Source organism: Neopsephotus bourkii, unplaced genomic scaffold (assembly GCF_033783945.1).
Source record: "Neopsephotus bourkii isolate Nb327-2 ecotype Australia unplaced genomic scaffold, CSIRO-AGI_Nbou_v1 NB_1624, whole genome shotgun sequence".
Taxonomy (NCBI): domain Eukaryota; kingdom Metazoa; phylum Chordata; class Aves; order Psittaciformes; family Psittacidae; genus Neopsephotus; species Neopsephotus bourkii.
The window spans coordinates 5,224,367-5,251,039 of NW_026902099.1; the positions used below are offsets into that span (position 1 = coordinate 5,224,367).

At 42.0% G+C, this 26,673-nt stretch overlaps 1 protein-coding gene across 8 annotated transcripts in view; it reads left to right on the plus strand.

The window, feature by feature from the left end:
- The first annotated feature begins 580 nt into the window (after window positions 1-580).
- GRM8 (glutamate metabotropic receptor 8) overlaps window positions 581-26,673 on the plus strand; it is a 339,445-nt gene continuing 313,352 nt past the window's right edge. For 2 of the 8 annotated variants that reach the window (XM_061372932.1, XM_061372933.1), the window contains exons 1-2: window positions 581-815; window positions 7,409-8,252. In XM_061372932.1, the coding sequence (XP_061228916.1) occupies window positions 7,743-8,252 (510 nt within the window). In that variant the 5' untranslated portion in view covers window positions 581-815; window positions 7,409-7,742. Of the gene's footprint in view, window positions 816-876; window positions 1,073-1,350; window positions 1,960-2,019; window positions 2,243-3,970; window positions 4,024-7,408; window positions 8,253-26,673 lie in introns of those variants that run through there. The other 6 variants (XM_061372937.1, XM_061372936.1, XM_061372938.1 and 3 more) reach the window with 6 other exon arrangements.

The window sequence follows — 26,673 nt, forward strand, 5'->3', positions numbered from 1 at the left end:
CTCTGCTCAGAAATCCCGCAAACGTTCGGCCGGCACGGCGCCCCGGCCAGGCCAGGCCAGGCCGGCGGGAGCGGGACCTCAGCCCGCGGCCGGCTGGGGGTTCACATGGTGCCGCGCCGTGCTGTGCCGAGCCGGGGATCACCGCGCCGAGCCGCGCCGTCACGGGGTCGCCGCCGCCTTCAGCACCACGAACAGCTACAAGTGCGGCACCGCCCCCCGCCCGCCCGCGCCGCCGGAGCCGCTGTGAGCGCTAGCAGCGCCGAGCCGCTCGCGCCGGCGGCCGGGCACGCCGAGCCGCGGGGCTCCTGCCACGGAGGGGCCGGGCCGGGCCGGGCCGGGGGGCGTTTTCGTATAGAGCTGTGAACGGCGCGACCCGGCCGGTGCGTGTGTCCGCAGCTGCAGTTGAGCGGCGGGGTGGCAGAGGGTGTGTATCGCCAAGGGGCTGGGCCACCGGCCCCAAAAGTTGGGTGGGATTTTCTGGGTTTTTTTTGTGTTTTTTTTTTTTTTTTTTTTTTTTTGTTTGTTTTTTTTTTTTTTTTTTTTTTTTAAGGGAGGGAGGAGGGGTAAGTCAGACGCAGCGGAGCAGGTTCGGCTCCGCTCGGCTTATCACAGCGTTATACAGCGCTACTGAAGCCGCTCTCCTGGATACCTGTCCCAGGCAGAGCTCCGAGCTCTTGCTGACGCTGACGCTACCGGGGAAAGCTATTTGAGACGAGGGCTGTCCAGAAATTACCTCATGCTACTCCCGATGGGCGCCGAGCACCAGTTCCAGTGACCTCTACAGTGATGTGGATATGCAACTATCTCCGATCAAGGTATTTGTGTATGAGTGTATGTCGCCGTTACTTCTTATTTTAAGGAGAGAGGAGCCCACAAATAATGCAAGTTTTGCCTCAGTTAACGTTTCTGAGCTAGGCAATCCCCTCTGCCTGCTTCGTGGCGCCGTGGCTTTTGTCTTTTTGCTTTAATTATTTACTATTTTTATCGTCGATATCCTCTCCCGATCAGCTCTAAATGAAGGGGATCCCGGGCACGATGCCGTCACAAGGGAGACCATCGGTTCTCCCGAACGGTGAGATCTCTCGTTCCCTCCTTAACTGGGTCCTCTGCCACCCAGGGGTGGGGGTGGGGGTACAGGGGTTTCCCCGCCGCCCTGCTCACGTTTCGCGAGCAGGGAGGGAAGAGGGGGCTCCTGTCCCTCGGGGGGGACGGGGCCAGCCCTGACCTCCGCTGTCTGCTTCCTTCTCGGCTCCTCGGCTCCGGGGACAGACGAGCTGCTGCCCACCCGCCCCGCTTCTTGGGTGGGCTCCGCTCCCTCGGCTCTGCGGGGAGACCCCGGGTGGGAAGAGGAAGAAGGCTCCTCGCCGGGCTCTCTCCCCCTGGAAAGGAAGCAAGGGGCCGCGGCGGGGGTTAGAGGTCCCGACGTGGAGCAACATCCCCCAGCGCCGGCATGTGTTTGTTGCGGGAATCCCAAGTGTTGGCAGGTGAATGTATAACATGGCTTAAAAAAAAACCCAAAACCTCCAAAACAAAACAAACCTCAACACAACTCAAGTGATAAAAATCTATCAGTGACCCAAAGTGCTTGCAAATCCAGCGTTGGCATTTTGGAGTTCGCCAGCTTCTGACTTCTGTGACCAGGGACTTAGGTTTTCATTGAGGGGGAAGAGAGGCGCATTAAAGCTGACCAGCTGATGCGAGGGGAGGACTGACTCACGGACGGCTGTAAATAAAAGGCGGCGATGCTTGGCTTTGCCCCACCGCTGCCGCGGGTGCAGAGCTCCTGGCTAGGGACCCAGACTCGGAGGGAGCGACCTCCGAGGCCTCAGCTCCAGCCGGCGGAACCCCGGGTGCGGTACCTGAAACCCGTCCCGCGGCCGGTGGCTGGAAGGAGAGAGGCCCCGGTGAAAGCCTCGCCAAGGCAATGCCGGAATCCCTTAACAACAGGCGCCAGCTGGGGTACGGATGAGCCTGGGAAAAGGGAGGGGGGGAAATCTCGGCTAAGTAAAGCGGAGAACAATAGGGGGCTCACTTCATGGGAGGAACACCGCGGTGATGGGAGATGGTAGGGGAGTTGCGTGGGGGGAACCGGCTCGCCCAGCCCCGGGGCGCTCCCCGGGCCCCTCCACCGGGTGGGGCCGGCCGGGCTGCGCCAGCCCTTCCGCGGCCCGAGAAAGGTGCCGGGATGCGTTAGAAGCTGAGAGGCAGCCGGGAAAGCACGGAGGAGCCGCACGGAAAGCCGGTGGGTGGCCGGCCGCTTGCTCCCGGCAGTGCCGCCAGAACCGGAATGGGGGAGAGGGCAGAGCGTGGAGCGCGGCACAGAGTTGCTGGGCAGGTTACACGGGATGCGGTGCGGAGTGCTGGCCGGGATGCGCGGGGTGCGGTGGGAGTGCTGGGCTGGGTGCGCACGGTGCGGTGTGCGGGGTGAGGCTCTCGGAGAGCGCGAGGTGTGGAGCGCGGAGTGCTGTGCGGAGCTCACCGCGATCTGGGCGCCCGGGGGCCGCGTCCGCTCGGACATGGGTGCAGGCACGGGTGTGCTTTCCTGCAGGATGACCCGGGACGATATGCTTGCTCGGGCGCGTTTCTAGGCGCTGGGCTGCGCTGTCCTCGGCGGCTCTGAATCCAGCTGTGCCGGCTGGGGAGCTGAAGCCTGGTGGGAAGAGGGCAAAATGGAAACAAAACCAAGAGAAAGAGCTCTCCTGGGCTGCATGGGGAAATCTTGATCATCACTTGCCAGACCAGAGGTGAAACCGGCTCTAAAGGTGTTAATGTTGATGGAGTTTATTCCGCTGTGAGACCAGGCAAGGACAGAGGAAAATATCTTATGCTGTTTCCTTCTCAAAACCTGTAAGCTCCTACTAGTCTCACCCTGGGAAAAGGACCTGTGCTGGTTTTTGGGAAGGTAGCTTGTTTGGAAAATGGATATATGCGGGGTAGAAAGTGGAGGCAGGTGTTCCTGGATATTTGAAAAGGGTCTGATCAGGCTGAGTGGAGACGTTTCTCTCACGGTGCCCTCGGAAGAAATAGTTTCTTTGAGCAAGGTACTGAGGTTGATTCTCCTTGAAGTCCTTATTATTGTCTAAAGGTTACCTCTGTGGCAGGGGCACAGCAAGCCATTACAGAAGAGCTGAGGTAGATAAGACTACTCACATCAGTGAAGAATTCTCCTGCAAGTTAGAAGTTGTGAAGTCAAGGCCAAAATTCCAAGTTCCTTTTTGTTGTCAGCAAAACCCATTAATCTTCCCTATGTGTCAGCTTAGTGTATGCAGGTGGCAGTTATTTACCTGCTTCGTGTGGAGTTCAGCTCTTTGGTCATTGCTGAATGCTGTGCAGAAGAAAGAGGCAACTTTTGTGGCCACTAAAATGAATGTTAGCAAGATCATTCTTATTTGATAGTTCCGAAGTAACATATCAATAGTAAAAAGTAAAAATAATCGCATTTTTTGCCTTTTTTATTATTATTTTTTTTCCATCTGAGAACTTCATAACGGGAGATGCTGTTATTTGGTTTTCATTCAGTAAAAGCAGATCAGTTTTGCATTGACTGGGCAATCTGACATTTTGTGAAATTAGAAATGGGTTTTCACCCTAAAATTCTTCCCTTTCTAGTTCACAGGATATTGGTTTTATTTTATTTTATTTTAGTGCAGTTCCAACCATGCTTCCAACGCAATGACAAATGATTTTTTTGGCCTCAAACAAAATTACTAACACTTTTTCTCAGATGTTTTTTTCCCTGACTAAATACCTTTTTAATACTTTTAAACACTTTTTTTTGTCCTTCGCTAAAGGCCTTGTGTGTCTGGCTGGCAATGTCAGTTAAAATGTGTTCCAAGGAGATGAGGGAACATGTTTTCCCATTCTGCTGTGGAGAGTGCTCCTTGCTCCTGCAGCGGTCTGTAACTGTGAGATTTATTTGTTTAAGCAATATTTCCAGGTGAACATATTGAATCTCTCTGTATGATTTCAGGCACAACTTCAGTGCCAGCAGAAGGCAGCTCTTTCAGGAAGCTTGTTACCAAAGTAAGAGACATTGCCAGTATTTATCTGTCACGCTCGCCTTGGTTTTTAGACCTTTCCATGAACATAAAGAACTCCCATAATGAGCCTAACTCTCGGTGCGATGAGTCTTTGTTGGAATAGTGACTAGTTCAGGCTGTTGACTCTGACAACATGGTACCAAAGTATCCAACCATTTGATAAAGCTGGATGATTATATGAAGGAAGTAATTTCAGAACCAGACATTACATGCAGAAGTTTCCATGTCCCCTGTCTTGCAGTACCCCGCCTCCTTAGGTTTAAAAATAAATAGATATTCTAGCAGAACAAGTGGAGGTTTGTGCTGAAATACTGGCTTTCAAAATAGCAGCATGTTCTGATAATGCCAGATACTTTTAATGAATTAAACCCAAGAGACACATGTATTCGAAAGTGACTGGAAGAGAGGCTTCGTGGGGCACTTACTCTTGGACTGTGCTGAGGAAATGTACGAATTTCTTCTCTGAAGTCCTGTGTCTGGTGAACACCAGCTACTACAGTTGGGAACCTGACAAATCGAGAACATATTTGCATTAATTCATACTTCTATGGTCAATTGGAAAAGGACAGCATTTTACTTCAAATGAAATCTCTGCGTATGAGGAAAGTTCATTCAGGCTTTATAGCCCGGAGAACTATGCTTTTTCACTAAAATTCATTGATAAAAATGGAATCCATTTAGATCAGATGCTTTCTGCTTAGCTACACAGGCTTACAACATTCTGTAAAAGGTAATATTAATCAGTATAAGAAAAGCATTGTGGCAGGAATAAATTAGGCCATGTAATAGTAGCTTTTATTTCTTAGGTAACATAAAAAAAGACTAAAAGGTATTAAATTTTTAAAAAGAGCACTTTAAAATTTTATTTCTGTTTTATAGACAAGCTGTGGCCACTTGCATCACAGAACATATTTTTTCAGGAAAACATGCAAGCTGAGGCAGAGCAGTTTATGCTTATGTGGACTATAATGTTGAACATGCTGATTATCAATTCATTGGACTTTCAGTCAGCTCCAGATAAGGTATTGGACTGAGGATATCAGGCTCACTATAGCTTCTCTGTTGTTGTTGGAATTTGGGTTGCAATAGCTGAATTCATCATTATTTGTTTGTACAAAGACTGACAGTCACTTTAATTTCTTGGCATTCTTTGGCTATAAGGAATTGACCTGAGGCTGAGAAAGAGAAAAAGCAGCGTTTCTTTCCATCATGAAAATTTTCACTTTTGCAGTGTTGCTTTCTTGTTCTCTGTACAATGTTAAATAAGAATAGTCCTATCTTCCCTCAGAGAACTGCTCCCTGTCTGGGTTGTACATACATGCATAGACTAACGAGTTGGTTATTCACTGTGGAACCAGAAAGGAAATTGCCTCTGTCTCTATTATAGGTGTAGCCACAACTTTTACTCTTTACTATTTTTAACACTTAGCGTGTTTTTCTGTTGAGGCAATCAAGACAATAGATGATTGTGTCTAGTTAATAGTTCCTGCAATCTTTTCTCTATATCGTGGGCCATTTAAGAAACATCCCACAGGGCTGTATCAACTCACACAGTGACATTAGTCAAGTTCCTCCATTTGTGATTGAGCCAGAGTTTGGCTCATGGGGCTGAAGCCCAGAAAGCTTTGTAAGCTATGTGCCCAGAAGGAGTCAAAGGAGAACAATGGCACACACTTTGTTTAATTTAGATTTAAGCCTAAACCAAATTCAAGGAAAACAAAATGTTAAGAAGCACTGTAAGTCTTGTGTGCTGCTGTTCCCAATTGATTTTATTCACACCCACTAAACATGTTTCATTTTCAAGTTGTTGCTCTTACTAAATCACAGTGAGATACCTTTACATTCAGTAACAAACTTTCCATTGTGAATATTTTTCTCAGGTCTTCAAATATTTAAAACTCTATTTAAAACACTATTTAAAAACTCTTCTTCAGCTTTTGTGAACTTAGTAGTATAACTGGGGGGGGAACATGCAACAATAGGATGGTCAATTTAAAGTGTTATCAAACAACATTGAGTCCTGTTACTACATAATATATAACATTTTTTGTAGGAAATAATTAAAAATATCTTTGAAAAACAGTATAGTTGTCTATAACTGTCTTCTAACATTGTCTGTAACTGTCTTTTGATTGATAATATGTTTGGTAGGAACCAGCTAGATCACTAGGGATGAAGTATATATGTCTACAGATGAGTCTCTTGCAGGGATTTTCTGTATAGGCAGTGAGGTAGGCACTTGTTCAATGTGATTAATTTCATAATGAATAAAGCTTTAAAAAAGAAAAGCATTAGGTAAGTTGTAACCTCGGATGTCTGCTACTCTCTCTCTCTCTAGGCTATAACAGATGCTGAGAGGCTGGCTCAGATGCCGTTGCCCACAGTGTACCTATCTAGTATCAGGTAAAATGAATTACCTCTGTCCTCAGAGGCCTAAAAATTTCTTCAGGCATATGTAGTTTTGTTAAATATTAAAATATGAATTAGTGGGGGCAATTTGGAGATATTTATAACAGTCAAGTGTTTAGGTATGTAGGCTGAAATCCCGATCTCGTTAAAATCAGTGGGACTTCCCCATATGTCAGCAGGAACACAATATTGCTCCCGTTTATTATGGTCCAAATCCAAGCAGATACTAGAGACCTTGTTAATGTCGGACCTCAACTCAAGTAAAATGTTGGAAAGGGAATACTGGATATTCAGCTGGTTTCCTAACAGAATACGTTGTGCTCTTTTTGCTTAAGAAACCAGTTACCTTTTCATAGAAGTAATTCAGTGTTAGAAATTATCTGAAAGTCATTTTAGATATATAGTAAACCCAGAAAAGAAATGAATTCCACTGGAGAAATAATCAGTTTAATATCTAAATGAATGGATTGAATATGCTTGTACTGCAGTGCCTGAAGAGCCTACTTAAATTCAGGAACTCTGATTACTCCATTGTCATAAATGGAACCTCACTGTGAGTGCGAGTGTAAGTAGTTATTGCACTTCTGTAGGCAGGAACAGAATGATACAGCAAACTAGAAAAAAAAATGTGCTACAGATCAAATCTGTTTCAGGATGTCATGCAATGCGAAGGTAAATAAGAATTACTGTTTGGAATCTGAACACCAGGATAAGTTTTGTTCCCAAACAGAGCTTTTGCTCTGTTTGTGTCATCAATTTCCCTGCTTGTAGTACAGTGCAGCCAGGTGTTCAAATTCACAGAAGGCCAAGAATTACGCTCTTAAAGAATATAGAAAGTAAAGCCTAGGCTATGTAACTCATATTCAAAAGTAAATACAGTGTGACATGTGTAAAACTGCTGAACTAAATGGTATTTCTCTTTTTTTTTTCCTTTTCTTTTTCTTTTTTTCTTTCCCCAGAAGTACCTCAGCTGTAGGGCAAAATGCAGACATAAGCTACTAACCTCCTCTTAGCACCAGGACCAGACATACAACCCTACACTCTGCCATCAACTGAAAGCAATTGAAAGCCACCTCTCAGAAAAGCTGATTGACCTATGGCATCTGTGGACATCTTTTGTAAAACACATTTTATGTACTTCTGCTGAGATCCTTTTTCTACCTACCGCATGGTTCTGTATTATTTACTGGGCACTGATGGTAGCCTCCAGAAAGTGCAGCTTCAAATGGTCAACCTCATCCTTTAGCAAGAAGAAGATCTGGATACTGGAGAGCAACAACGTCTTCAGAGAAAATGGTATATGAAGGAAAACGACTAGTTTCCTGCCATTGTGTTTTCCTGTTAACAGCCAAATTCTACTGGATACTCACCCTGGTGCAAAGAACTCATGGCCAGGAATATGCCCACTCCATCCGACTGGATGGGGACATCATCTTGGGAGGACTGTTCCCCGTCCATGCAAAAGGGGATAGAGGGGTGCCTTGTGGGGAGCTCAAGAAGGAGAAAGGGATCCACAGACTGGAGGCAATGCTGTATGCAGTTGATCAGATTAACAAGGACCCTGATCTTCTTGCCAATATCACCTTAGGTGTCCGGATCCTTGATACGTGTTCCAGAGACACTTATGCATTGGAGCAGTCCTTAACATTTGTGCAAGCGTTGATAGAAAAAGATGGTTCAGACGTGAAGTGTGCTAATGGTGACCCACCTATTTTCACTAAGCCAGACAAGATATCAGGTGTGATAGGTGCTGCAGCAAGTTCAGTGTCCATTATGGTCGCAAACATTTTAAGACTTTTTAAGGTAAGTAACATTTTCTACCTGTCTTTTAGATTTCAAGCACAATGAAGTAAGTGAGGTGATTGTGTTATCTTCAAAAAAGGAAGGACTTCTTCATACTCAGAAATCTAAAATAACTGGTTTGCCTTTTCAAGGCAAAGGGGGGAAAAGAAAACAGCAATGATTGCAGACGTATTTTAGGGTGCCAAATGCCTCTTATGAAGTTGTAAACAACCAGAGCACAATTTAACTCTTTAGGAATTTGTATCCTTATTTATTTACTACTCACATTTGCTCTGTACTAAGCGTTTATATTCGTCAAGAACAGGTTGAGATTAATTTCCCAAAATTCCAGGAGAGTGAAATATAATATTTGAACAGAAATCCATTTGTAGGAGGACCAGATAATTTCCCTACATAGCAAGGTATGCCAGTAATAATGTACTGCTATTGATGTTCATGTCTAGCCAAATGAAGTGTACTGAATTATCTTTGATTTCTTTGAAATCTTAACCTCCTCCATATTTTTTACAAGGCAATATTTTTTATGGACTTTGCTATCACTTTGCAAGATCATTTTTGGTCAACAGTTCTACTGGTGTTTCCTTCCATGTATTTTATTAAGCTCTGATATAAATAATGGAAAAGCAAACCTGCCACTTTTAAACTTTCTAAGTTAAATGGGAAGATGAACACAATTCTAATCAATTGACTTAGCTGGAACAGATCAGGCAGCGGACAGTTTTTAATCCTGTGCAATGGCAAACAGATGATGGTAGATTGAACACTTTTTTTCTACACACAGAATGACTGTAACTTTTGTCTGAATTTATTACTGTTCTACTGTCCACTATTATTCAGACTTGTTTCTTCCGTTCAGAGATCTTACCTTATGTCTTACAACTTCACAACCACTAAAGACCACTTAAAGACCCTTTCTTTAGGGTCTGTTCTTGCTGGAGAATATTCTGATAATGTTAAATATTGCTGGTATGTGTTTTGAGAAGCGTTGCGCTTGTTTTCTAATTGTTGTAACTGAGAAATTGCTTAGAATTAAGGAAAGATTTGCTCTTTTTCTGAAGGTTTCTCAAGTTGGCAGAGTGTTTCAGTCCTTTAAATGGAGATTTTTGTCCTTCCCTCTGGTTCTCCCATGAAGGGCATAATGATGGGTTTGCAGCTCAACAGAGGAGCAAAGTGTCTTCTGGGTTTTGTTCTTGTGTTCGTTACAATCTTAAAACTGATCTTTAGCTGCAGTTACTTGCACAGGTTTCTAAGCAGTGGACTTGTTCCAGCCATATGTTTAGCTTGTGGAAATCAAGAACACAAAACTGAGCTGAGACTTAAAATGTTCTATATGGTGGGCACCTCTGGATCTGTGCCTGGTGGGGGAGGCCTGTCTTTCCTGGGAACATTTATGCAGGTTGCTGGAGGCATCTATTTTTAATTTCATGAACTTTTTTGAAGTTGTGTTATCCAATTATATAATATATAGTTCTGAACTGATTATAGATGGAATGGTCAGTTTAATACACATTATAATGCAGGGACATGTAGACTATGGCTAACACCCAGTTTTGAGTTGAATACAGTGCCATTGACTGATTTAAGAAACTAAGACTTTTAAGACATGCATTAACTGTGAATTAATAGCAACAAGAAGGGAAGAGGTCTATGAATTGTCTAAGATAGCGGCAATTTGTCTTCTGAAACCATGACAGCTACCTCCTGATTTGCATTATGCCGTAAGATTGCAAATAACATTCTACTGCAGTCTTAATCAATAGAAGGTCACATGATATCCCCTCTGGGGAAGGATCTTATTTATCCGTTTAATTGATGTAACACAGCTGCTGGCAAAAGGAGGAGACATCTCTTTTAGTTTTAATTACAGATCTTTCACAAATATTCTTAATAATGTAAAAAAATGACAAATTATACCCTTTAATGTCTGATGTTGGGCCTGCATCTGAAGTCTTTACACCTTCGTCTCAGAAGTAGATCTGTTATCTCAAGTGTTGGAAAGAAGATGCAGAGACTGTGAGAATGAAGGCCTTAGGGCCACTGTAGGAGAAGAACAGGTCTGAGATCATCTTAGGAACCTGAATGAGCACAATTGCATGGGACCTGATGAAATCTGTCTGTGGGTCCTGGTAGAGCTGGTGAATGAAGTTGCTGAGCCACTGTCCATCATATTTGAAAAATCATGGCAGTCAGATGAAGTTCCCGATGACTGGAAAAAGGGAAATATAACCCCCATTTTCAAGAAGGGGAAAATGGATGACCTGGGGAGTTACAGACCAGCCAGTCTCACCTCTGTGCCTGGCAAAATCTTGGAGCAGATTCTCCTGGAACGCGTGCTAAGGCACATGAAAATCAACAAGGTGCTTGGTGACAGCCAGCATGGCTTCACCAAGGGGAAATCCTGCCTTACCAAATTGGTGGCCTTTTATGATGGGGCTACGGAAATGATGGACAGCGGTAGAGCAGTTGATGTCATCTACCTGGACTTGTGCAAAGCATTTGACACTGTCCCACACGACATCCTTGTCTCTAAGTTGGAGAGACATCGATTTGATGGATGGAGCACTCGATGGATAAAGAACTGGCTGGATGGCCGCACACAAAGAGTTGTGGACAGTGGCTTAATGTCCGGCTGGAGACCAGTAATGAGTGGTGTCCCTCAGGGATTGGTGTTGGGACCAGTCTTGTTCAACATCATTGTCACTGACATGAACAGTGGGATCGAGTGCGCCCTCAGCAAGTTTGATGATGACACCAAGCTGTGTGGTTTGGTTGATATGCTGGAGAGAAGGAATGCCATCCAGAGGGACCTTTACAGGCTTGAGAGATGGGCTGATGCCAACCTCATGAAGTTCAACAATGTGAAGTGCAAGGTCCTACACCTGGGTTGGAGTAATCCCAGCCATAGCTGCAGGTTGGGCAATGAAGAGATTCAGAGCAGCCCTGCAGAGAAAGACTTGGGGGTGTTGGTCAATGAGAAACTTAACATGAGCCGGCTTTAGTGTGCGCTTGCAGCCCAAAAAGCCAACCGTATCCTGGGGTGCATCAAAAGGAGCGTGACCAGCAGGTTGAAGGAGGTGATCCTGCCCCTCTCCTCTGCTCTTGTGAGACCTCACTTGGAGTATTGTGTGCAGTTCTGGTGTCCTCATCAACATAAGAAGGACATGGAGCTGTTGGAGCAAGTCAGGAGAATGACCATGAGAATGATCGGGAGACTGGAGCATCTCCCATATGTGGACAGGCTGAGAAAATTGGGGTTTTTCAGCCTGGAGGAGAAGCTGTGTGGAGACCTTATAGCAGCCTTCCAGTATCTGGAGGCAGCCTATAATGACGTTGGAGGGGAACTCTGTAGTGATAGGACAAGGGGTAATGGGGTAATAAATAAACTGAAACAGGGGAAGTTTAGATTGGATATAAGGAGGAAATTCTTTCCTGTTAGGGTGGTGAGGCACTGGAACGGGTTGCCCACAGAAATGGTAAATGCTCCATCCCTGGCAGTGTTCAAGGCTAGGCTGGACAGAGCCCTGGGTGTCATGGTCTAGTGTGTTGGATTCCTGCCCATGGCAGGTGGTTGGAACTAGATGATCTTAAGGTCACTTCCAACCCAAACCATTCTATGATCTCTGCGTGAGTAAAGGATTCTGGATAAGACCCTCAGTTAGCAGCGTTATAGAAACTATTTGTGGTGGTTATAGTCAAGAGGACTAGGAAATTAAGGGTTATTTTCCAGAAATATAGAAGTATAATCCAGTTTGGCTTGTACTCAGACCGAGGGCATGGGCTGAAACTCTCAGCTGATGCGTCCCCACAGTTCTGCAGCTGAGTACCAAGACCTTGGTCACAAAGGCTCACAAAGGCTTCAGGTAGGAAGCTGTGTTTATTGCATCTTGGTATGTACTCAGCTGGTGTAAATGTCTGTGCTTTCACTGAAGTCAGTGATCACCGTCATGCAAATGTCTGTTTCCATTAGACCCAGGGTGAGTGCAATTCATCCATATTTCTGTCTAACAGTACTATTCAGGAAGTTGAGCCTGTAATTTGAAGTTCAGTGTTGCTTTAATATCTGCTCTGAAGTTCCTCAATATCAGGACTACATAGTTTTTGAGAACATTGATATCCAGTGGAATTTTAATTTGTGATGAAACTCTAAGAAGCATGATATATGTTCCATGTGAGTACACAAGCAAAGGTAGCCTGAGAAGTACTATGCTCAGCAGCTCGGATTTTTATGCTGCTGTTTTTGTTTTTCTTGACCTTTTTTTTTTCTTTTATTGATTTTACAACATTAAACATACATGTCAATAGTCCTATCTGATGATCTGGTGGATAGCATAAACTGCTTGGTAGTCATGGTATCCTTTTATCTAAGTGTTTTCATGAGAAGAGGGGAGGGAGGACACTACAAAAAATGACAAAAAAAATGAAGGTCCAAAACATTAAGGTTCAGATTTGGATAGCCTAAATTTTACCTGTTGATGGGTTTAGACTTTTCAGAGGTACTTTATAGGCAAAAAACTCTTGTTCAAGGAATTAACTGTTTAAAAATGGACCTGTGACTCCTTGACTACTGTAAGGAGGCAGCTTTTTGCCTTACATTACTCTGGTGATTGATGCAAAAAGACTGCTTGAAACACGTGCTTATTAAGCTTTCAGAACTTGCTGCAAATACAGTGGACAAAGGAAAGGACCTTCCAAGGCAAGCACAGAACTGTGCTCGGTGGTAACACAGTAGCTGCCCATTTAAACAGTTCATCACGGATCTCTGGACAGATTGTCCCCACTTGAAGCTGATGGCTCATTCTAAGTTATTTTTACCAGAGAACATCAGGAGTAGGCTGCTTCACAACGGCAGTTGAGACAGGAGCTGAGAGGACAGCAACGCTAGAAAGGCAGCGGTCTTGCAGCCTCACCTGCTTGAGAGCAACAAAACATGTAACCACATTTAGCCAATAGTCCAGTGACTTGCAGACAAGTCCATAGTAGTGAGGCAGGTCCAAGATCAGCCAGGAAGACAAGTCAGTATCAGCATACAAGGCCAGCAGCATATCTCAAGCAGGAGCTAAAGGCAAGGGCCAGAGCAGCTTCCAAGTGAAGCGGGTGGGTAGAAGTCCTATGAGGCTACTCATTGCAGTTCCTCTCAACTTAGCCATTTTCCTGGGCTGATCCAGGGTTGTGTATCTGCACCACATTAGATGTGACCTTGAACACATGAAGCCAAATCCAGGGCTAGCGAAAGGAGAGTCCATTGGTGCATTTCAGGGTCCTGACAGCTTTTTAGTGTTTCCCATCACAGTGACTGTAGAAACAGGACAGACAAGCATGGGCCAGCATCTTTTCTCTCTTTTGGTGCATGAGGAGCTGCTCCTCTGGGTAATGCAAAGTTACAGTGTTTGGTATTTGGGTTGGGTTTTTTTTTCAGTCTGGAAATTCTTCTGCCAAGTTGGTTTGTTTGGCTGGTAGATCTATTGCAGGGCTGCCTGTCTCAGCTGGCCAGCTCTCACTAGCACAAGACAAGCTTTCTATGGACTAGATCAATCAAAATCTCACTCTTACACCTTTCCTTGGCTTTGTCTCATTGAAAGTTTGGTTTCCTGTAGGGTGATCAAGGTGTGGCCAGGTGGTACCTGTTAGTTGCCTTTTGTGATACCTGTAAGCATCTGGGCTGTTCCTGGTCCCTTCAAACTTGGCCTGGAGTTAAAAAAGGACTAACTTGGCTCACTCCATGTATCATGTTCCCTGTATCCAAAGATTCTACTTGTTCTATGTCTGAATAACTCATGCCAGTGGTTAAAATCTGCTGGAAAAGAGAGATATTTGTTTATGCTCATGTCCTCCCATCTGAAAACCTCACACTATTTCTGAACAACTTGGTACACTCCATCTGTCACTTGTACACATCTTCTAGCTGGGGTCACACTAGGAGCAGCCTAGGGATGATGGTTTGCATGTGAATTGAGATAAGTGGACAGTATGCTTGGTGAGTTGTGATCTTAAGCTTATATGTATATATTAATATGCATGAGTATAAAGCCAAAGTATTCATCATCAGTTTTATTCCTTTCCTTATCTTGATTGATTCGCCTTGCCTTGCTTTTTGCCTTGCCTTGCCTTCTATTTTCTCCTCTTTTTCCAAGACTAAATGACTTACTTCCTATTTTTGGTTAAATTCCTTTCTTGCTGTACCTCTGTAACCCACTTTAATAGTTGCTGTCTGGGGGGGACTAATATTCACTTCATGCACAGTTGCCTTATACATTTCGTACGGCTTTACCTCCTCAGAAGTACAAGTACAAATGAAATTGTGGAATTACTCTTTCAACTTTCTGTGCAACCATCCAAAATGCAATGCATATTTTATCTCAGTAAATCTAGAAGTGAATATATTAATTCCATCAGCTTTGTGTTTATTTCCTTTGATTGCTTCCTTACCTCATTTTGGGTTTCAGCACATATCTTTGGTAGCTGTGTGCAGCTAGCAGGGCTGTACCTGGATGATGCTATTTTCAGGCTCCATTGCGTGTCTTTTTACATTAGGCTGCTATCCAGTGCTTTTGCTGCCTTGTGTTCCAGGCCTGCACAAAAGAGCAGATGGGTCTTCCAGAAACGAGGGAATTGCCATCGCACAGAGGATAACCTCAATGAGCTTCGTAAATACCGGGCTCTGTATTTAACTGTGGCAGTCAAATACATCTCATGATTGGAGAGAATATGATGTAGATGCAATGTAATAACATTTTATCACGTAACCCCGGGAAGTACATACATACTTCTGTGAGGCAACCTGAACCATACGCAGATCCTCATCCTGTCTCTATCTATGGACATTTTTGCACCTCATGAGCATTACTGAATTGAGAGGCTCCAGGTGGATGCAGAAGTCATTCTGTTCCATGTCTGATGGCAAGGCCTTTCCATAATGGAAGAGCTTTATCATATACTTTATAAAGTGAAGAGCAGGCTCAAGAATTTTACCCAAGATATTAATAAAAATGTGCTGCACTAATTAAAATATATCATTTTTCTGTTCACTGTTTCACCCTACGTCTGTTGATAACATTTTCTGCTGCACAGCTTTTGAAATTTGAAATAAGATGAAATACGATGATTTTTTTTTTTTTTTTAGTATGGTTAAAACATGGAAAATCTTGTGTGAAGTGTGAAGTGTGAAATTGTTGTTAGTAGGGAGAAGGCAACTGAAACATTTTGAAATCAGCTCTTAAGATGAGCAGATTTGTTTTACTTTTGTTCTAGATAATATTTGTACTTTCTGAATCATTTTTAATTGTGAAGGGAACCCATTGCCAATGCATCCCGTTTAATTTTACAGTGGTTTTTGTAGCTTATTGCAAGCACATATCTGTTTAGTGCCTGAGCATCTTGTCCTGGTATTAGCTGGAAAACACCATTATAACATTTCCCCCCCATAATTTAGCTTTTACATAGAAACAACATTCATATTTCTTTACGTTTCCATGGTAGTGGATAGTTATTATGCAAAACCCCCTTTTAATTCAACCATAATTCTATTGTTAGTACCAGGTTAAGTGTGTTATGGTCAAGAGAGGCAAATGCCAAGTCAACACCAAGGGAGGTACAACAGATACTTTTCAAGTATCAATAGTGAAACAGTAGGGAAATTTTATAGTTGCAGCCAGAGGAAATAATAGGTTTTCAGATTCTGTGAAAATTGCTAGTACTGATTAGCATCAAATTTTATTTGTGTTAAGATGCTTGAGATAAAGGAGCACAAAAGCAACTTGATGCATTCATTTAGTATTTTACAGTATATTAGTTCCTTCTAAAGATTCTTCTAAAGATTTAATATTTTTAGTCTTCTTGCATTCTTGGATGCAACTATAACTAGTAGTTAGAGCAAAGGGGCAATCTAGTTTTCTGAATTGTCTTCCGTGTTTGTCACTGGCTTGCTACAAGGCTTGAGAAGCATCACTTGACCTTTTTGTGCTTCTCTTTTGTCATTTTGATTTGCTTGTATTTAACCATTTCTAAGGAGCAACAGGAAGCTTGATTATTGTTTATTAAATGATTTGAGATGCCTTCCCTGTTTCTGTAGGGAAGCTAAAGCTGCCTAAAATGTTGATGTTTTTATGTCATTCCATAACCAGTATGTGAGTACCTTACAAAGAGAGTGTAGCTATTAAAGACCAACGGTCTGATTTCTTCTTTTTTCTAGTTCCCTGAGGGCAGGTGGGACTATATATATCTATATATCTTTATGTATATACATCTTTCCCCCACATGAATGATACTGCATATGCAGAGAGAATTATTTCACCCTTTCATCGCTGAAGTTTTGCTGAGTTTCTACCACTGTAGAAACTTTTGGTATTAGGATTTTTTTTGTATGCGACAGAAGTCCCTGAATTATCTGTTAAATAGTATTTATAATACAGCTATTAATCATAATTTCACAAAAGAGAAGACCAAAAGGTTGAGTCTAACAGTTCAACCAGAGCTCACTTATGCACAGAAACACAAACTCTGCAGTGGGTTTTTTTAAAGAAGTATTGTTAATAGGAGGCACTTTTTATGCCTCTTCTAGTAAACAAAATGTACCTGGCATAGTTCCCTGACACCAAGGCCAGGTGTCACAGACATCCACATCTGTGTCACAAACTCCTTTATTCCCCCAGCGCATGGGCTGCATGCAAATTACTGGGAGGGAATGATTCTTGCTGACTTCTGACGCCTGTCTGGAAATCATGCGACTCGGATGGCGCGGGTTGCAGCTGAGTTACGGACCATCCTGACAGTCTAGCAGTGGAAGCAGCTGAGTTGTTGCTGAGGAATGTGCTCTAAAATGATGTGATTTACCAGTGGAGACGTCACTGTCGATTTTTCAGGACAGAGCTCCTCTGCTCCTACATCACACTGAAGGGAAGCCAAGACACTGCAAGGATCATTGATACATTTTCAGTGTTTTAGTACAGCAATGTTAGTTTTATTAGTCATAATGAGAACTAAATTGAGACTTTTTTTTTTTTTTCCCTGGTGGGTAATTGTTTCAGTACAGCGACAGCTGTGCAATATGAATAGTCCTGCATTCTGACTGTCATCAGAAACCAGGCACTACTGTGTGTAACAACCAACTGGTAGATTTTATGGTTTTGTGTATTTCCATCCTCATTATTTTCCCTAAAGCGCATTGTGCTTTTAAGATTAAACTGGTTGAGAGTGCTTAAATGTACATCCTTGTGTTTGCTAGCATTTATCAGAGAAAAATAGTCATCCAAACAAAAATCTTACTGAAGGACACTAATTCCACATGAATGAATTAAATAGCCAAGAGCAAAATGCTCCTCTGGGCTGGGACCTACATATGCTCTCAGCAAGATATTATGTCCCCTGTCCTTCTGACAGGACAATTAAGCATTTAAGTGAGGCCTTAAATTAAGAGGCTGTTTGCCCTTGGCTGCTTGTGTCCTCAATAGGGAGAGTAAAATGCTTTCAGAGGAGAGCTAGATCAGGTCTATGTGTGTAGGTGCATCTTTCATGTTTGCAGAACGATGATGGGTAGATGCCTGCTTGTACTTTCATTGGACAGCTCCTCTTCTCACTGGAATGTTTCAGAAGCCTTGCATGGAAATAATACACATTTATAAGATTTTAAACACTTGCAAGGGTGGTGCCAGTTTCTTAATTGCTTCCTCATTTTCCTGTGAGAGGAGTCTTATTCATGTAATTTCCATTTCCCACCTGCTCCATTTCTCTCTTACTATTTTAAGAAAATCTACTTTTTGACCAATGTTCTCAATATTTTTCATGTAAGTTTTTCATTCCACAATCTCAAACAATTATTTTATTTTTTTTTTTCAGACATGCTTAATAAACAAGGCTCTGACTGTGTCTCTGTTTATGTAGGTTGAGAGTACTAGTGGGTCAGCAGGACGAAAAGCTGGACTTTGGGCAACTTATGAGTAGGACCTATATACAGGGATAACAGGAAATAAGGGAGATACTTATTAAGAGATTAAGCCTTAAAGGAGCAAGGGTGTCTTCTTTTTACTTCACTGTAGTATTTCTTGTATGGCACTTCAGGTAGATACCTGGCTCTAACTCTTCTCTAAATTAGTTTCTGATAGCAATGCTGAGATATGCCATGGTATTGTGAGATTGCTCCTCCTATTGTATGTCTTTTGTAGTTTTAGACTGTGGAGCAGGAGCAAAAAGTGATTTCTCTGAGCTGTAATAATTCATATTTTGAGTTTTGGCGTATGTTCTTTCATAGAAGGTGCCTCCAGCATTTGGTTGTGCAGCAGCAGTATTTGTAGAGACAGAATCAGGATCTTTTATTCTCTCTTCACTGGTACATTTATGCACACGGTTCTTCTGTAAACTTAAAAGTAGCAAATGATTGACAGCCCATTTTGGGTATCATTCTGAAAGAAACTCATAGTAAATTCCATTATATTTTTACTTTGATAGTGGCTCTGTCACATTTTAAATGGCATTAGAGTCTTCTGCCAACCCGGGTGCAATTTTGCCAAGCAACTCCATTGCGTTATGGTACCACTGATCCCCCAAAGTGATTGTTACTTTTACTCTGATAAATTTTCTTGGTTTTTGTTTGTAAAGTCCTTTGAAATACTAAAGTCTTAGTGAAAAGTTATCACCACAGCTATAGTTAGGGTATTTATTAGAGGAACGTTTAAAAGATGCCTGCAATAGTTCTCCAGACTTGACACCTCCAAAACAAAGCTTGAGAAAATCACTGAAGAAAGGGCTAGCTTTCTTGCCATTCTTATTTCTTCTTTTGGAGTTTTGGTTTTATCAATAGTGCTGAAACACAGAAAGTACTCTTCTAGAAGAGCTGACTTCCTTGAGGGCTGTCATCTGGACAGCAGGCTCACCACTCTAGAAGGTGTGCCATATGAATGTAGGTAAAGTTATAGGAGGTGTTATGACTGCTTATTTGGATGATATCAGAATCATAGAATAGTTAGGGTTGGAAAGGACCTTAAGATCATCTAGTTCCAACCCCCCTGCCATGGGCGGGGACACCTCGCACTAAACCATATTACCCAAGGCTCTGTGCAACCTGGCCTTGAACACTGCCAGGGATGAAGCATTCACAACCTCCCTGGGCAACTCATTCCAGTGCCTCACCACCCTAACAGGAAAGAATTCCCTCCTTATATCCAATCTGAACTTCCCCTGTTTAAGTTTTAACCTGTTACCCCTTGTCCTATCACTACAGTCCCTAAAGAAGAGTCCCTCCCCAGCATCCCTATAGGCCTCCTTCAGATATTGGAAGGCTGCTATGAGGTCTCTATGCAGCCTTCTCTTCTCTGGGCTGAACAGCCCCAACTTTCTCAGCCTATCTTCATACAGGAGGTGCTCCAGTCCCCTGATCATCCTTGTGGCCCTCCTCTGGACTTGTTCCAATAGATCCATGTCCTTTTTATGTTGAGGACACCAGAACTGTACACAATACTCCAGGTGAGGTCTCATGAGAGCAGAGTAAAGGGGCAGGATCACCTCCTTTGACCTGCTGGTCACGCTCCTTTTGATGCAGCCCAGGATATGGTTGGCTTTCTGGGCTGCAAGTGCACACTGCCGGCTCATGTTCATTTTCTCGTCGACCAGCACCCCAGGTCCTTCTCCGCAGGGCTGCTCTGAATCTCTTCTTTAAAGGATTATTAGGTGAAGTGGAACATGGGCTGAAATTTTGGAATGCAGTGCTATAGAAGACAATACATACTGGCTAATAATAGAAAGGGGGGAATATGCAAAGTATGCGTGAGTGCTTTTTGTGTATGTATGTTTACTACGTTATTATATTACCATAAAGTCATTTGTTGTGGACTACATAGTCCAAACAACTTCTCAAGAGAGTGCTGTGGGAGAAGAGAATGTATCTATCTTGGTAATCCAAGACAAGAAACTCATTAGGAGCAACATAAAAAATCCAGGGGATTCAGACTATACTCATCTCTATGGTGTTTGGGACTAAACAAAAACATGTCCTGCAGAAAGAGACAAACAGGCTGTCAGGTCTGGTATCATGTACTGAGTGGAAAGTACGAAGGCCATGGAATCCCTGGACTGCAGAATTCTTGCTGCAGGAGTATGACTTGTTTTAGCGTTCAGGTATCTGACTTCTGCTGAGTTCAGGAGCAGCAGAAAAGTAGTTTAAATGACTACATTCATTCTTCTGTAGCCAGCTGGATAGAACCTGCTTGTTGAATTGTTTACTCAAAAGGGAAACAGAGACTGATTTTTGTGTCACTTCTAGTCGTGTTTAAATGAGGATGAATTCCAGGCAAGCTAGTGAATTATGCCACTGTAAAACTGGATTTATCCAGAGCCAAATAATGTCTTACATTCATGCAGTATTGTGTCCTTTGGTATTACTGTCAGTAGGTTTTCTATTTCAGTACAGGAATTCAACAGGTGCATAACAAAAGAGGATGTGGGTTCTCAATTATTGCTTTGTGGCATTTTTAGATATGATCATTGTGATGCTCTTTTGTTGTCAGTCTGCAAAGATATATGAATCTATTCAATTAGAAGAAAGGTGGTTTGTTTCTATGTATTAGTACTGATCTTGAGGGTGCTGGCAATCTGCAAAGTGGCTTTTATAATATGGACTAACTGCGAACATAACACTCCAAATTCTAATGAGAAAGGAGTTAGAGCATGGATTATATGTCTAAGATATTGTTTCAGTAGGGAAAAATACAGGTTATAAAAAAAATTAGAAAAAAAATATTGCCAAGAAGTACCTTGTTATATATTGTCTAAAGGTTAATCCAGTTGTGTAGGACAGGAGAAATTTCCTACTTCCTAGTTTTCTGAAAATTAAACTGGATGGAAATATAAAAATATATAATTCTGTATCAGGAAAATTATCTAGGTAAAATATCCAGAATTTTCCACTCAACTTTGATGGCTCTGTTTTCAATCCTTTGCATAACAAAGCACAGGACTTAAAAGTTACCAGCTGCTGTATTTACTTTTCAAAGTGAGAAGAAAACGTCTATTGTCCTGTGGATTAAAGGGCTGATTCTCTTTGTGCTCAGTTCAGGCAGAACTGAAGTGCTCCTAGTGAAAGTAAAAGCTATTAGAAAGCATGAAACATGAGAGAAAAATTCTGTGTTGATGTCATCTTTGTTGGACAGAATTTAAGGTTGCCCTTTGAAATTTTAAGTGTAAATGTTTATCTTATTAACCAGCATTTCTTTTGGTGCATGTTAGAAACAATTCGAACTTGAAAATCCTAAATGCAGTCAGAGCTGTTGTTTCAGCCACTAGGAACTCTTCAGCTAAACATTTGAACAGCAAAACCTCATCATCTGTGAGCTAGTTCACATCTCTATTACCAACTGAACAGCATTTTTGGGAATTGGATGTGTAAGGTATTTGAAACAAGATGCACTGCAGAGAGAGAACAGTATCTCTAGGGCTAGTCTTAGGTACTGGAATATGAAGTGCTGTATATGGGAGCAGGAAAAGCTTGCAGTTGGAACTGATGCTGAGAGTGCCCCGTGACTCAAGGTATGATTTCCTGCCATTCCTGCCAAGTTTCAAAGCGTGTGTTTTTCTTTTCTTTTCTTCTTCTTTTTTTTTTTTTTATCTCCTTATTTCCTTTTTTAGGATGAATAGCAAAGGACTTGTGCTTCAGGAATAAAGACTCATCATTCAAGTTATCTTATTGCGTCTTTGCATTTGCATCAAATAATCTTTGATTCTGGCATGCAGGAGAGAATGAGAGTAAAGATGTAAAAAGCTGATGACAGCACAAGGTATTTTTGGGATGGGTCACTTGGCTCAATGGCAAGCTGCAAAGTCTGAGTGTGACAGGCTTCCCTTGCTGTGTGGTATTGCCCATTGAAGGCTTGCATCCTTTGTCTTGCTTCAGCACAGACTTTCGCTGTGACCTTGGGCAGGTCGTGCAGAAGTGAATCCTCAGCCTGATGGCTGGTGCCTGTGGAGCTGAGTGCCCAGTGGCTCTGGAGGACTGAAGTCCAGGGTCCCCCCACCCTGCTTCCTTGTTTATAGTGCTTCTGTTCTCAAAGAGATTTGTGAATATAAAGGCTCCTCGATAATCACGCCTAAGAGTGAGAGGTGGGGGCATATAAGTACCTCAGATAGCTAGTTCTTAATGAGGGATTCCTTGTATCCTCTTACACAGTTCCTTCCCCTGGGTTTTGCTGTGAAAGGGGATTATCCAACTCATTGTATGATTTAAATATGCAACTCATCAGTCTCTGGAGGAAGTGGTGAAGCCTGCCTGGCCCACAGTCAGAGACTGCACATCCCCCTTAGGAAACCGTGACAGTCAAAGAATGAGAGACTCAAGTCAGGAAAAAAATATTTGTATTATTGCCCAGTAAAATTAAAATTGTTAAAACTCATGTCTGCCATCTATATTAGAGTGACTGGGAAAAATGGATGTTTGCTATTATTACAAGGCATGAAATTAAGTAACATAGGATCAAAGAAAATTAAGACAGGTGTGCAAATGTCTACTTAGGTATGTTCTGATTAGCTGAGTGGATTTTTTTTTGTTCTTCAGTGCTTGAGAAGAGTGACAGCCAAATCAGCTGTGTAGAAGATTTGTAGCTGACAATTACTCCAGTTTCATTCTCGATGTCTCAGGAACCATTTCTTGTTTTATTTTTCATGCTGATTTCATTATAACTTTCTTTGCTTATCTCTAGCTTGAGTAAAAATCCCTACAAGTAGTGCAGCTTTTGGCAGCTGTGTGGTAAACAGCTGCCACATCTATTTGCCAGGAGTGGATCGCCAGCAAAGAAGGCCTTCCATGCCTTTTAGAAAGGCAATTTCTATTTTTAATTTTCCTCCTTTTCAGTTGTTTTTAATATACCCCAAGCATGAATGCAATATTGTGAGCAAGGCTGTGCAAATAATTAGTCAGTTTGACAGCTGAACTTAAAATAAGCATTCATTTTAATCTGAAGCAAAATGATCATGTGGAATTGGGATTTAGGGACTTCTTTATTTGGTTGTTGGTTTTGTTTTTTTTTATTATTTTGTAAAGGAAAGCTCTCCAAAATGTCTTTGTTTTGTGTTAAATGCTAATTTATATCCCATGTGAAACAATATATTTCTATTTTAGAAATCTTACAATTAAAAAGAAAGTGATAATAGGTTTCAGATGCCAGTTTTGGGTATCATTTATTAAGTGATGGTGCCCCTCTTTTTATCACAGTGTTATGTTTACTCATGACTTATACAAGGCTCTTGGGCAAATCCTTCCTTTTGGATTCAGAGCAGGGAATTAAATATAGTGTCGGAGATGAAACAGCTCAACTCCAGTCCCCACAGCGACAGACAAAGCTGTTTTATAGTAAAAAAATCATAACTTTGGTCACAGAGGGTGAGAGCCCTGTGGAAGTGGGGATGCTGGAGCCTTCTCTACAATTTAGCTCCCCATGACTTTTCTTTTTGTCAGAACAGGTATTATTCCATCAATTTCCTGTGTGCAGACCTTTCCCTGGAGAACTCTAATCTCAGGACTCCGTCAAGAGAGGCCTGTAACTGTGGTCTGCTTCTTTGAAAACTACTTCTCCCTCTGAACAGCTGTATTCAAGTTAATACTGCTGTTGCCAGATGCTGTCTATTCACTGCTGATAAGCTTTCACAATGGGAAAGTTTTATTTCATCTCTGCCAAAATTCATCAGATATTCATCAGAGCAATGATTTGAACTCACCTATCCCTGTTCTTTGCTGTATACTGGACCATAAGGTGAATTACACTCAGGCAGGTCCAATGGAAGCTTAATTGTTTATGAAAACATGAGCAGCTTCAGCAGGAGAGACTTTCATGTCCAAAAGCCCTATAACTCAATGGTTAGTTGTTCCCAGCTGAGTACTGTAACTACCAGGCTATTCAGTATAATACAGGCAGCTACTACAGCCTCATTTTTCCTTCTGGAACATGTGCATTGAGAGGACAAATTAGAAAAAAAAATGACAGATGTGTGGTGACAGAGACCAGAACCAACAAAAACCTTTAAAGAAGTCCTGCTGAATGCCATGGGGAGACCTAACAATGAAGTACATTTGAATACTGAAACATTCATAAAGCTTTAGCCATGGATTTCCAAGCTTTTATCTTTAAGAGGATGCTTGAAAATCTTGGTCAGAATAGTAACACAAGATTTGTTTCACCTCCTACCCCCATCTTCAACTGTCTAGGTTTAACACAGACCTCAAGGACAGACCCTTGTATTCATATGGATGGCTGAATCATCTCCTGTGCATCTGAGGTCTAAGTGGACCTCTGGAAGTGCCTATGTATGCTCATCAGTTGTAGATGAAGACCTAGTGGCTGCCAAAGACTAGGAATTTCTAACCACCTACTGCTATACAGCATTGACCATCTCACTTCTGGATGTTCTAAATGCTAAACAGGTTTTTCAGGGTCTAGAGCAGATATCTCTGCAGTACGTGCAAAACCCATGCCATGAGCTGTCTTATTTACATACCACCATAAAATATAGATGGTTTCTGTCCTTGACATACAGGCTTGAAATTACTTTTGATTAGTTTTATGCATAGGGCTTTGTAGAAGGAGTCTGGAGATTTTAAATATGGAAAACAGGAGGACCTCCCACAGTAGCTATTGACAGTTGTATTTGTCATTTTCTTTCTTCAGGCTGTTTGTGAATATTGTGGATACTATAATTACTTTGGCAGACTGATGTCATAATAATAAATAATGTTGTATTTTACTTTACAGTTCCTATTTCCTATTTGCTCTAGGTGCCTCAATATAAAACACTAAAGACCATTAAAATATTAAAACATACAGAAAATGAACCATAAAAATAATGTAAAATGGACAAGTAAAATAATTGGACTGTAATGGAAGCTTTTTTTTTTGTTTTCAAATCTAACATGCATGTCTATAAACAATTAAGTTTGTTAAAAGGATTGAATTATGGAGTTCGATGTCAATATATCTGAATATCATTGCTTTTACTGAAAGCTTCTTTTGAAAAGATTAAGGGGAAAAAATTAAGTATCATCACATACATACTTTTTTCCTATTTTGTAAGAGCTGAATTCTGCACTTTACCACATGCCAGGGAGAACAGGAAATGATGGCAGGAGCCTGGGACCTGTAAGCTGTCAGTGCTCTGCAGCCCCAGCTTCCACCCCTGTGCAGAGCACCAGGGTGCCTGAGGATAAGAGAAATGCAGTAGCACTAGATCAAGGTTGCTGTACTTCTGGAGAAGTAGAGTTGACTTGTGCCTCAAACCAGCCTGTGCATATTTTACAATTAGCAACAGATTTTAATGGGCAGTGTATCAAATAGGGCCTTTGCCTTGGTTTACAAAACCCAGCTGTGTGTGCTCTTTGATGAGCTGGAGCAGCCTACCCTCAGCCAGGAAGTTAAAAAACATCCACCCTGCTTACAGTGGTAGGTTGTCCTGTGTGCCAGGGAATTCTGCAGCAGCTGAACACTGGCTTTGCAGGAGGAAGATCTCGGTATCCTGGGCCAAGTGTTTTTTCATGGGTTTAAGCTCAGTTTCCATCTGCAGCAATGAGTATGTTTGAGGCTGGTTTAGGGACATTGACTCATGGACATGTTAGTGCAAAATGGTACGTGAAAGTTTCCTTTCCTTCAGTTATTTCTAGAAAGCATACCAGAACAGTGTAACTGAAGAAATATTTGTTGCTGCCTTAGAAAAAGTGAAAGAAATACTTTGGTCTTTTCATCACACAGGCCAGTGTTGTGCTTTGGTACAGCTGATGACCATATGAATGACTTGAAAATTCTCCAACAAGCAAGTAAACAAACCTTGATAGTAATACTGCAAATTGCAATATGTAGCTACAGACTTGTAGAAAAGCTTAACAGCATTTAATGTATTTATAAGCACAGGATTATCAAGTAGGCACCAATAGAAAGGCAAAGTTAGTAAAATTCTGCTGCTGGTAAGAACTTGTAAACCGAAAAGTAATATTACTTCCATATATCTTTGATCATTTTACAATGCTGCATGTGATTTTTGGAAAATGATTTAACTTGCTGTAAAAGATGTCTGAACTGGCCATCGATCACTGCACAGTTTGTCTGCAGTATTTACGATGTAACGCAGAATGACAAGTGTAATTACATGCTTCTGAAACATATGCTGTAATTTATGGATATTAAGCAAGTATAAACAAGATATCAAATCCTAGTGCAAGCAGTCATCCAAGAAATCATCTTGACATTTATTTCATTAAAGCCTTTCTTTCAGTGAGACAGTCAGAACATACCTGAGTAGCATTATCAGCACATCTGCAAATAGTTGCCAATTATTGTGTGTTTGCAAAGCAGAGGTTCAGGTACCCGAACATAGTTAATACTTAATTTTCAGTTACATTTTGCACATGTAGTTATGTGGGTGTTTACCATGCTCCCTTATTTTTATTATTATTAATCTC